Consider the following 12,381-nt stretch of genomic DNA (forward strand, 5'->3'; position numbering starts at 1 on the left):
AGGTGAGGCTTTAGGCAATGATTACTTCCGGGCATAGTTTTCAAAAACAAACAGGAAGCTTGTGCCTGGGGAGGTAGGTGCCCTGGGGCTTGTTTCCAACGCCCTTCATTACTGCCCCACAAAGTGGGCCAGGGCATCTCACAAAATCTTAGCTGTTATGTTTTCAAAACAACACATGTGTGACCCTCCCAGGTTTTCACAGTGACACAGATACAAATCCAGCATCTTCTCACAACTGCTCAGATTAAAGGATCTAGGAGAGCAACCTGGGGTGTTGGGAGTGGAACCATTTACTACGTCATTTTAGACTTCTGAGAGGATAGAACCTGAAGAGAAATTGGTCACATCCAGTCTAAATATTTCATTTTGCAATTGAGGAATCAGGACTAGAGGTGGGAAACAACTTGCCTGAGGTCTCACAGGCAGATGGTGACAGAAGTGACATTAGAGCCCACAAGGCCAGACTCCTGGTCCTTTACAATGCCAAACTTAAAGCCATTTCCCAGGAATAGAGAGTGGCTTTTTGGCAGAAGCTCTTCGCACCTAAATAAAAAACAGAATGGAGAGAGGAGAAGAAATAAACATATTAACATCTAATGAAAAGCTTTGGTGAACTAGGTATGGTACTAGTATTTATACGTATTTTTAAACCTCTCTTAATCTTCTCAAAAAAAAAAACCCCACAAAGAAGTCATTATTATCATTTTACATTTGCTGAAACTAAAACCCATGTTGTTAACTTGTCTCAAATACATGTGGCCGAGTCAGCATTTGATCCCAGGTGTGCTTGAAGACAGAGCATCAAGTTTGCCCTCCCCGCAGGCTGGAAATATCATTTGGTTCTTATGATCATCTCTAATGTGATATAAACTGTGACAGGAACTACTCAAGACTGGTAGTATCTGCCTTTTCCCAAATGGGTGGGAAATGGGGTAGAAAATTTTTTTACTAAGGAGGGAAGACAGTGAGGAGCGGAATGCCTACTCTCTCCTAAAGTTATAATTCATACCGTGAAGCAATGATCACTGGATAAGAATATGGTCTCTGAGCTTGTGTTAGATATCATTATTCCAATGGCACCTTTATTTTGGCCCATGGACTCTCACTGCTCTGAAGTATACTATTTCTCTCCTAGGTTAGGGGGAATTTGTTTGATTTTTACTTTTTAAAAATATGGATATAACTTACTTCTGAAACACTGTTGGTCAAAAACTGTGAAATTCTTCCCATTATCAAAATCTTTGTTTTGTTTTTGATACTGGGTATTGGACCCAGGGGTGCTTTATCACTGAGCTACACCCCCAGCCTTTTTTATTTTGAGACAGGATCTCACTATGTTGCCCAGGCTGGACTTGAACTTGTCATCTTCCTGCCTCAGCCTCTGGAGTAGCTCTGATTACTGGCATGCACCACTGTGCCTTACTCATTACTAAAATCGTACTATGCCAAGTGCTTCACGAAATTAGATCACCTTTTTAGATGAAATGTTAATAAAAATTAAAGCTATAGCTAGTAGCATGCCTGTGTTTGGGCTCCTGGCCAGCAAATAGGCCATCTGTGTGAAAGAAAACAGACTAACAATTTTGGACTCTGTTCTCTCTTGGTTACGCTGAGAACTGACCTCACCGGTGCTTGCTCAAATTAATCGCCTTCCAGGTTGTGTTTTCTCGCCACAGGAAACTTTTTCCCCCACAATGCAAATCATGTGGGTTAAACTGAGAATACAAAAGCAAAAGCTCCCCACACCCACAAGACCCTTCTGTAGCTGGGAGAGCTGTTAGAGGTCCCCCGAGGCCTGATCTTCATCACATACCATACATAGGTGGAGAGCTTGTTATTCCCAGGTCTCCGCCTATGAGAGGATACCCCCATTGTTTCTGAAAATGCTGACCAGGACTCATAACTTTCAACAAAAATTCCTCTACTCCTACAACAGCAGCACAGGCAGAAGCAGGAGTAACAGATAAGTGTTTTGATGAATTGCAAGATGGACAGGGCTTGCAGTGCCCCCAGCCCTGCTGATACCAAATGCCTTTAAGATACAGCCTTTCCCATCCTAATCTACAAAGGAAACAGGAAAAAGGAACTTAAAACTCCCTGTGCTCAGACAGAAATGAGACTGTTACAGCCTGCTTCTGTGCTGTTCCTTCTTGCCTCGAACTTGTAAACAAGAGCTAGCAGAACATGCAAGTGGAAAGTCACAAAGCTCTGGGTTTTTGAAAGGATCCTTGGGACCTCATGCACATCTGTGGACGCTGGATGGAGAGACTTGGGAAAACATGGACTCTTTAGCCGGCCTCGTGCTCTATGGAGTCAGCTTGCTCCTTTCTGGTAAGGTTTGGCTTTATTTTATTTTTATTTCATGTTTTTAAAAATAGCGGCTTTCTGGGCTCTCTCACCAAATCTTAGTGCTGATTAACCAGGGGTGGCTGTAGCATCCGCACCGTTTCTCTAGGACTCTCCAGTTAATATATGTACTCAAAGCCCTTGTGGCAAAAACTGATTTTTTCTAGAGCTCTTTTGGGTGATTGCCTCCTCTGTTGCCATAAACTCTCTGTGGACTGATTAAGTCACCTGATTTAGAAAGCTCTGTTTATTACTGTGCACTGTTTTCTTGCTCCTCATTCTGGAGTGCTTCCTTATTAATAAACCAGAATAAAACTTGGTTTTACCTGCTTCAAAAAAAAAAAAAAACCTTCAATTTTTAAAAAATAAAATTCATGTCAAGTAGTATGGGGGCCCACTTAAGACAATGTGCAGACTGTTATTGTCAAACAAGAAGAAAAATATTTTTCTGTAAAGATTTCATATTCCCATCCTATTTTAATGAAAGCAGCCAAAGTCTGGGCTTTGTAGTACATAATCTTTATTTCACTTTAGACAATATTTGGCATATAGCAATTCATAGTGCTTATTGGTCCAGTGAAGCTAAAGCTTAGACAGTTACCCAGATCACTGAGCACAGGAGAGTACCAAGACCTGGTGTGGCATTAAGAAGTGGTTGGCCAGAATGTGTTGGGACTTAGTGTACTTATTGCACGGATTCTTTCGATAGTGGTGTGCCCCAGTAGCTTTCTCCACCTGTGTGACACAGGCTGAGCAGTATTGAGACCTGAGTGGCAGATCACACATACGTTATCATTGCCATCAGTCTCTTACCCCTGGCTTGAAAATGTTGTAATTATTATAATAGAAATTAAATTGATATTGGAAATGAATTTGGGGAAATTTACTTAGCAGTGCAGTTTATATTCTTATTTTTCTTTGATTGAAATATTAAGTATTTTAAAATTCAATCAGATAACAGAATCACATACAGTTTGTTCTCTAACACTTTCAAAAATAAATGTATTGGAGGGGCTGGGGTTGTTGCTCAATGGTGGAGTGCTTGCCTAGAACATGTGAGGCACTGGGTTCGATTCTCAGAACAACATGGAAATGGGTGAATAAAATAAAGGTATTGTGTCCATCTATAACTAAAAAAAATTTTTAAATAAAAGAATATATTGGAAATTTGATTTGTTGTTGTTGTTGTTGTTGTTGTTGTTTGTACTGGGGATTGAACCCAGGGCGCTTAACCCCAGCCCCTTTTTTATTTAGAAACAAGGTCTTGCTGAGTTGCTGAGGCTGGTTTTGAATTTGCAATCCTCTGTGGCATCAGTCTCTCATGCCAGTGGGATTATAGGCATATGCCAGGGCGCCTGGCAAAATTAAGTATTTTAAAGAGTAAGAATGTGTAAAACAAATTACTAAAAATGAAAGATTCTCTTAGATGGTTTTAGTATATAGATTGTTTTTATTAATGCAAAATGTTGATTTCTCTATAATCACCTTTAAATAATTATGATTCCCAATTTTGGGTTTGCTTTCTTTCCAATTGTCATATTTATTAGAGATACAAAATCTGAAACCAATTTTACATTAGGGATTAAAGGAATACAAATTCCAGGTGCCTTTAGTTTTTCTGATGTACCTTTTAGGTTAAATAAAACACAGAGCTGTTTTAATTCACTTTTCCCCATAAATGACCATGTTGTATCACTTCGCAATTAGAAGCTTAGAAACATTGTCACAAAATTAAACAACAACAAAAAAATTTATGTGGCCAAAAGAGTTACTATGTGTCTGACTTCAGTACCTTGAAGAAGGGGGTGGGGAGAAAGACCCCCCCACACACACACACACACAAGCACTGATTTCCAGAGAATAAGCAGAGGGCAGGGAGGAGGTCATGTTCTTGTGAGACAGAAAGGGGGACCCTAGCAATGTTAATTTCTGGGGTAGGTTTGTTGTGTGGAGTCCTATCTTGTGTTCTCAGTTTTAGCTTCTGTGAACATGAATGCTCAAGGCTTGGCTGTTGCAGCAAAAGCAATCTAGCTGACCATAGCTGTAGGAACCCATTCAAGCCAGACTCCACTGCAAGACTAGAGCAGTGGAGCAAGCAATGTACAGCTTATAGGTTTCTCTCTCTCGTCCAATGGGTAGTTTCATACTCCTTTTTTTTTTCTTGAACCAAGAGAACTGGAAAAAATACAGTCCATTTGCCTCAATAAAAGTGACTCTGGTTGGTGAAGATGCTGACCCATAAGAGGTTGGAAGAGATACGTAGCTGTCTGAAACCTTCCCACAAATTCTTACATTCTTATACTTGCCTTTCCCAGTTGAGAATCATTGCCAACTTCAGCTTGCAAACAAGTTCTAATAAACATATTACCTTTTCCTTACTCTCCCATCCTCAAACTAGGTAGTTCTCTCTGAAGAGTTGAATATATTTCCCCTCCTGCACCAAAATGACTCTTTGTGCTTTATTATGGAATGTGCTATGTGATCAACGCTGATGCAAAGGGAAAGTCTTTGGTGGCATGTCTTCATATCTCTTTCCTGTCTCATTTGACATTTTAAACAGTGAATGAATTCAGAGATGGCAGAGATCTTCTCTGGGGTGGCAGAGGAAATGCAGTTATTGGGTAAGGAAAGTGGGCCCAGGTGGAGCCTCCTTCTTAGCAAAAATCTTGGGCAACTAGAGTCAAGGTGGAGTAGTCAAGGGTGGAAGTCTAGAAGCTGGGATCAAAGACACCCCTTGGGATTATTCTCAAAGGAGAGAGGTTTTACTTCCTTCACAGATGTCCCCTTTATGCATCCTCTTTTGTAGGGAGGTCTTAGCACTCCCCTTTTAGCCCTGTCCTGGGAGAACCTCCTGGAAGAGTCTAGTTCTTTTTAAGAATCTCTCCAGAAGGGAAGGAGCCTTCCAAGTCCATCTCAAAAGACTGTATGTGCTCTGAGGGATTTAGATTAATGAGCTCTCAATTCTTCTGAAATTATCAGTGTTTCCTAAGGCTGTACTCATTAAAAGATATGTATGTGTGTATGTGTGTGGTTGTGTGTGTGTGTGTGTGTGTGTGTGTGTGTGTGTGAGAGAGAGAGAGAGAGAGAGAGAGAGAGAGAGAGAGAGAGAGAGAGAGAGAGAGAGATTGTGTTATGTGTCTGTGCCTGTTTGTTGTGGAGGACTTACTTGTTAGCACACAGAATTGGGATTCAAATAGATTTCTCTAGGCTACAAGGGTTTACTAAAACCAAAAGATACCATTTCAAAATAGATGAATGCAAAGTTGTGTTTGGATTTAGTATGTTCAATGTAGGATAGAACTGACTTGAAAGTTTCTTATGACACCCAGGATTTTGGTAATACATACATTTCATGGGAGCTAACACATGCTCTACTTGCTAAAAAGATAATGCAGAAAGTTATATGTTGCATTAGCAGAAATAAAAGGCCCAAATCAGAAACAGTAATCACTTCACTCCAATCCACAACTTAGAACCCAGCCATTAAACACCCCAAGAAACTTGACAACAGATATACTGGGAAAGTCGAGGGATTGAAAGCATGAAGTCACAGATGTGAGATGATAATGTCAAAGCCCCAATTGGATACCTGTAAAAAGTTAAATTCTTGAGGCCATATTAACCTCATCTTTTATGGATGAGACTATCCTTTTCTCAGGGTTGATATAAAGATCGAAGGTGATACTACATGTAAAGTGCTGAACCAGTAAGAATTCTCTTAATAAGTGAAGCCAATATAGTCAGAGGAGAAGTGTTGCTGTGAGGACTACCATGCTAGTCAAGAGCGATGTCATCTTTCCCAGGATGCAAGCAAGTCTCTCACTATTCAGTGTCCTCCTACAAGAGCTCAACGTTATCCAGTCCCTCAAATCTTGCGCTGGCCACTCCTTGCTCAATAAGCCAGCTCACTTCACCCACTATTCAATGTTTCCCCTACCCATTCATCCTTCTCATGGCCCTTCTGCTTCAACCAGGCCAGTCTCCACAATCTACACATTTTCTTCTTGGCTCTTGTTCATGCTGTTCCCTCCATTTGGAAGTAGCATTTTTTCATCTTCATTCTCCAAACAGTTCAGCTCTGCCTGCCTGGGCCAAACCTGTCCCTTGCTGTGGTTCTTCCCTTAGTTCTGTGCAGCCCTTGGAGGCTGTGTCTTTGAGCTCTGGGCACATGAATTTAGCCCAATAAGCCTCTAAAATATTTGAGAGCAGATGTTATTTCTTTTCTATCCTCGTATTCCATGTATTTAATGTCTAATAATTTTTATTGAATAAAATTAAAGGTGGTAAACAACCGTTGATACTCCACGACAGATCTGAAAGAAAAAGGAAATGTTGTAGAAAGGGTTTCAGCCAGGAGGAAATAGTAGTAATAAATAGTTATAATCAGTTTTTGTATTTGTTGTAAGTAGTATTCACTCTTATCCTAAAAGTTTAGCTTATGTTAAATATTTCCTGTCAACAAAGTGAAAAGAAAACTTCCTTCTTCCCTTTGTTGATACATGATACATTCATAAAGGCATATTTAAGCAGGTCTTTACTTGACGTTAGATATTTCTGATTTGGACCTTATAGTTCTGCAAGTAAACATAGTACAAACGCTAATACAACATTTTTTAATTCTTGAAAATCTCAGATTTTGTAAATACCTCTATTTTGAATAATACCTATAACATATTAACACAAAATTTATCTCATATGCCTATAATTCATCTTGAGCTTTTCAAGGACTACAAAAATTGTCTTTGATGCAATGAAGCCACACCATCCAAATTAAGCCTGTTTGCTTTTTGCAGTGCTGAGGAGTAAACCCAAGGCCTCACACACAGTAGGCAAGCACTCTGCCACTGAACTATACCTTCAACCCTTAAACATAAATATTTAGTTGAATGTCTAAAAACACAATGTCAACTTAATTAAACTTAATATAAAGAAAATGAATGATATTTGAAAACAATTTTAGCTTGAAGTTTTCTCACTTTCCAAGAATTACTAAATATCATGAATATTGCCAAAAAGCACAGCCAATCTTAGTTATGAGTTATGAATAGCCAACTAATTTTAAAATCAAGACAAAAAGGAAAAAAAGAAAGAACTTCTCATCAGAGGGAGCACTCTATAAGGAGGTAGGTAGGAGTGTGAAATATCAGGGCAAACTTAAGGAAGGAAGTTGAGTAAATTTGAGGTATAAGATGGAAGTAGTTTTTTAAACTTTTAAAAATTCTTTTTAGTTATGCATGTCAGTAGAATGTATTTTGACATCTACATGTGTGTGGAGTATAACTTCCCATTCTTCCTGTTGTACATGTTGTGGAATTACACTGGTCATATATTCGTATATGAACATAGGAAAGTAATGTCCGATTCATTCTACTATCTTTCTTATTCCCATTTCCCCTCCCTTACCTTCTTTCATTCCCCTTTGTCTTATTCAAAGTACTTCCATTCTTCCCTAATCAATCGCCTCCATACCCCAAGTAGGATAAAGGTTGGAGTCAGATCAGAAAGGGCCTTAATAAATTGGGGTCATATCGGGAAGGGCCCTGTAGGTCATTGGAAGTAGTTTGTGCCTCACTCTGTATGTTGAAGTTTAGCAGGGTGCTTGTCCTATCATATCATATCTGATTTATGCCTTGGAAAATTCATTCCAATAATAGGGTTGAGGATGGATTAAGATGGCAGGGACTGTGGGCTAGGACCAATTTGGGTTTTCAACATTTCAGGAAGGAAGGTTATAGGGATGGGCCTTAGGTTACGGTTCCCTGTGGGAGTTGGACTGAGGGAGGAGAGTCATCAAACTTCTGCATTCTTACTTGGATAATGTGGTACCATTCATTATGTTGGGAAACATGGCAGAAGGAACTCATTGGAGTTGGAGCAAATAATGATTTTGAGGTTACCTGTAAAGGGAGATAATTAGCAAAAGGTTGGCTCTCTAGATCTGAAGCTCAAAAGAAGGGACTGGGCAAGAAATTAAGACAAAGAAATCTGAAGTTTATGGTAAGTAGAGTCAGGGGCGTAGGTATAAACCAAGACTTAAGGGAAGGGAAAGAGAAGATGTCCAAGGATTTGACGAAGCAGCAGCAGTCAGGGAGTTGGTAGGAAAAGAAAAACCAATTAGATTTCTTTTCCTGGGATTTTAGAGAATTGGAATTTCAGTCACAATAGAAGGAGCCTTTTAAGAAGGGGATCAGTAAGACAGGGACAGCAGGGTGACAGTCTCCATGCTTGGCACTGGGCATGGGTCTGCAAATGTGTTATTTTACAGGGAGCCAGCTGTATTGGCAGCAGTGCTGGAGCAGGGCTGGGAGGGGTGTCAGAAGATCAGCTGGCGTCTCTCCCGGCCTTCAGGAAAGGGAATGTCTAAAGTTGCCTCCCTTATTTCTGGAATTTTAACTGATAACCCAGTTCCCACCAGTCTGGCCAGACTATTCCTTAACTCTCCGCATTACACGTGCAGAATGATTTTTTAGATGGAGCCAGGCCTGCTTCCTCCCACCCGTACACCCCCACCCTCATCTCTTTCTGTCCCTTCAGGAATCTGATCATCTTTCTCCCCTAAGTATCTGCCAAAAAGGAGGAGTACCTTCCCTTTGCTTGGGAGTTGTGTCTAACATAGTGTGGGGGTGACAAAGACAGGGAGAAAATATAAGGACTAGTCAGAGCATGCGGCCTGGTGTTGAGGGTGGCTGCTGTTTGCTCCCTGCTTGTCACAGAGGCTGTGACAAGCAGGGAGCACTGGCCTGACCAGTGAGGTGTGTGTGGTGGCCACACCCATCTCGGCAGATCTGTCAGCTTTCCCGCTTTTGTTAGAGGGTGATATCATGCTTCCTGGGGGGAGCTCTGGAAGACAATGCTCAGCCACTTTCCTCCAGATACAATAGGCGGAGCCAGGAAGGCAGTATTGACATTGCTGGGGCCAGGAGGCACTCAACTGCTCTGTGGCAGTCTAACGGTGAACCAGCTTAACCTTGGCACACACAGCCTGGGTTGTGCAAGGCGTCAGGCTGCAGGGCCAAAGAGGACACCGCCCTGGGGCCAGGAGTGCTTTATGACGATCTGGAGATCTGGGATGGACTTCAACTTCCCATCCCATGTGTAAACAATCACAAAACAATAATAGTACCCAATAACAACAACAACAACAAAAAGACTACCATAAAGTGACTGCTTCTATGTGTCAAGTGTTTAATATGACTTTTAATATCTCACAACTTTGCACAACAGGTGCTATTGTTTATTTTTTTTAATAGACAGAGTAACAAAGGCTTTCACAGGTTAAATGACTTGCCTGAAATTAAAATATGGTAGGCATACATTATTTTGAACTGCTCAACATTCCTACTTTTCAAGAACTGCCTTACTTTCTCTCTGTGATTCTGATGGGACTACCAATCATTGATCACGGAATGTTCCATCTGTTTAATAACTGATTCAAATGAAGAATGCAGGACCCAATAGAGTTAGACTCCTTCCCTGAGATTTATGAGGACTTTGAAAGCAAAGCTCTTTTTTTCACTGAGGATACTATTTAGAGTTAGCTACTGCCCTGATCACCTGAAGCTGTTCTTTCCTGGGAACAAATGAGGCCCCTAACACAGAACAGAACCAAGACAGGCATGATGATACTATTTGATCCCTGGGTCTATTGGTTTGGAATCAGAGACTCATCCCTACGTCTTCTGGTTATATAGACCAGTTTCTTTTAGTTGCTTGAGCTATTTTGAATTAGTTTCTCTATCTTAAAAGTGAATCGTCCTGAATGACCTTGTCTCATCAGAAATGATGGAGACAAGAGTTAAACTGAGTGACATAAACCCAAATTGTGAGCTCTTTAAAAATGCTTCACTGTGCTGTCTTCTAACTAGTGTTTCAGGGTCACCTCAGGCTGGATCCTGGAAGATGAGGCTAATAGGGCCTATTCCTGTGGTTTCAGGGAAGATTATTAAAAAAAAAAAAAAAAAAAAAAACAACAACAAAAAATAACTACTTAAAAGTACTTTTACAGTGTTGGTACATAGTAAGCCCTCAATAGAAACCAGATTTTCTTGATTGTTTGCTTATACACAAAGCTGCAGCCTCTCAAGCTAGTCCTTTTAACACAGGCTTCCATTCTCTGGTGCACGCAGTTCATCCTCTGGAGGAGGCTCCCTGGCTTCTCTTCAGGCCTTAAGCCTGGTTTGCACCAGAGAGAGGTGCTTAGAGCTATGAGTTCTTGGGGTTTTGCTAAGTATCTGAATTGTCAGGTGGGGGATTTCCTTTTGTGGCTCAACCAGCTGACAAGATGGGGTTCCCCTCTTTTTCCCTGCCGGCCTACAATTTCCTCTCTTCTCTGGGTCTTGACGGAACAGAGGCTCTAGAATGATTTGTCATTCTATAGATCCCCATCTTATTTATCCTGAACCTGTTACTTTCTAGTTATTGACAATTTACTGAATTCAAGTGGACTCTGCCTTGTTTTGGATTAAACTTGTTACTGGATTTTTGGGAACCAGCTTGCAGAGAGAGTCTGTGAGTCTGTGTTTGGAGGTGGCAGGGCAGGCAGCTCTGCCTCACTTCACTGCATCTTCTAATTCTTCCTTCCCTTACGCTCAAGTCTTAGTGTCCATACCCCTGGCATCTTGAAAAACACTTGTCTTCTAGGGTTGATTTAAACATCCACCTATTTTGCTCTTCATGGCTCCTCTTTCAGAACCTAAGAAGAGGCTGCTGGTATTGGTTAGTTATTGCCAGTGACTTTTCAGGGCCAGCCTTTGCCTACTGTACCAACCTCTTGCGACTCTCCATCCCTCATGGTGTGTTACAGTTGTGTTCCTTTCATGCCCGGCTCTTTGCAGTTCCCAAATATTTCTTTTCAAGCCTTCATGTCGTTTTGTTTCTTCTGCCCAGAACACCTTCTTCACTTTCTCTTCCCCCGCCCTACATACCCATGATGAAGAGGGTAGCTCAGGTGTTATCCCTTTAAAGACCTCAGACCTCCTTACATGAATTAGGGCCCTGCTTTTGCCTGAGGCCAAAAAATGTGCCCTGAGGCAGGTCCACACCTATAGGCCAGTTTCCTAGAAGGTAAGAGAAGTGAGGGAAGAGAAGTGAGAGATTCCAGGTGAGAGACCAGGGCAATGGAACTGCACCAGGATGCAGTTCTGAGAAGTTTCTGAGAAGTTCTACAAGATGACATGCAGAATTAAGAATGAAATGGAATGACATTTATCCATTGCTGTCCTACCCTTCTATTGAGGGTGATGTAGTAATTCAGTGGGCTGCTGCTAGTGAAAATCTGAGCTACAGTTAGATGGGCTCTGGGTGAACTGCTTGGAGATTGCACCTGCTCAGAGCTCAGAAAGTGCCTCTGCAGGAGCAACTAGAACAAGAGCTGGGATGGGGGCTTACACTGATGCCCAAGAAGGGTCAGACAGAGAGGTACCCTGTGTTTGCCTCTGTCATAGTACTTAGAACATTAAATTGCAGTTTACAATTTACTTGTTGTTTTTGCCCCCTGGACTTTGAGCTGTGCTTGATATTTCAATGTTTTAGCACCAGGCATACATAGTACACTAGTGCCAGCAGAGAACTGATTTAATAAATAACTTTGCTTTAGATTAAATTTTCTGAACTAGTGCATCTCTAATTGTCATATATACTATTGCTAGCTTGCTAGATGATTTTATGTGGTACTCAGAACAATATTTTAAGTTGTAATATTTCTTTGTATATATATATCAATTTCTACCTATCTATAGATAGATGTGTATGTATCATATCTATGATATGACAGTGCAATATGAGGCTAATAAACTTGAATTAATTTTTAAAATGGTTATGGAATAAATTATAGAGGTAGCATGCAAACTGAGTAAGAACCACAAAAGCAATATGTGAATGAATGCAGGTTGGGGAGATCTGCTCTAACCAATCTTGTCCTTTAATCTCATCCTTTTTAGAACTTTGTATGTACATGTGAGTTCAAATAAACATATTAAAACAACTTGTATCTTAGTTCAGGAATAAAGTGAAAGGGTCTCATGGAAATCAGTATGT

General features: G+C 40.8%; 1 protein-coding gene across 2 annotated transcripts in view; it reads left to right on the forward strand.

Moving 5' to 3' along the window:
• Positions 1 to 1,745: 1,745 nt before the first annotated feature.
• The window catches only part of Tek (TEK receptor tyrosine kinase), a 111,493-nt gene continuing 100,857 nt past the window's right edge, over positions 1,746 to 12,381 (forward strand). The window contains exon 1 of one of the 2 annotated variants that reach the window (XM_005334184.5): positions 1,746 to 2,331. In XM_005334184.5, the coding sequence (XP_005334241.2) occupies positions 2,280 to 2,331 (52 nt within the window). In that variant the 5' untranslated portion in view covers positions 1,746 to 2,279. The remainder of the gene's footprint in view (positions 2,332 to 12,381) is intronic. The other variant, XM_005334185.5, reaches the window with a different exon arrangement.

The sequence above is a fragment of the Ictidomys tridecemlineatus genome, chromosome 4 (genome assembly GCF_052094955.1).
Source record: "Ictidomys tridecemlineatus isolate mIctTri1 chromosome 4, mIctTri1.hap1, whole genome shotgun sequence".
NCBI lineage: Eukaryota > Metazoa > Chordata > Mammalia > Rodentia > Sciuridae > Ictidomys > Ictidomys tridecemlineatus.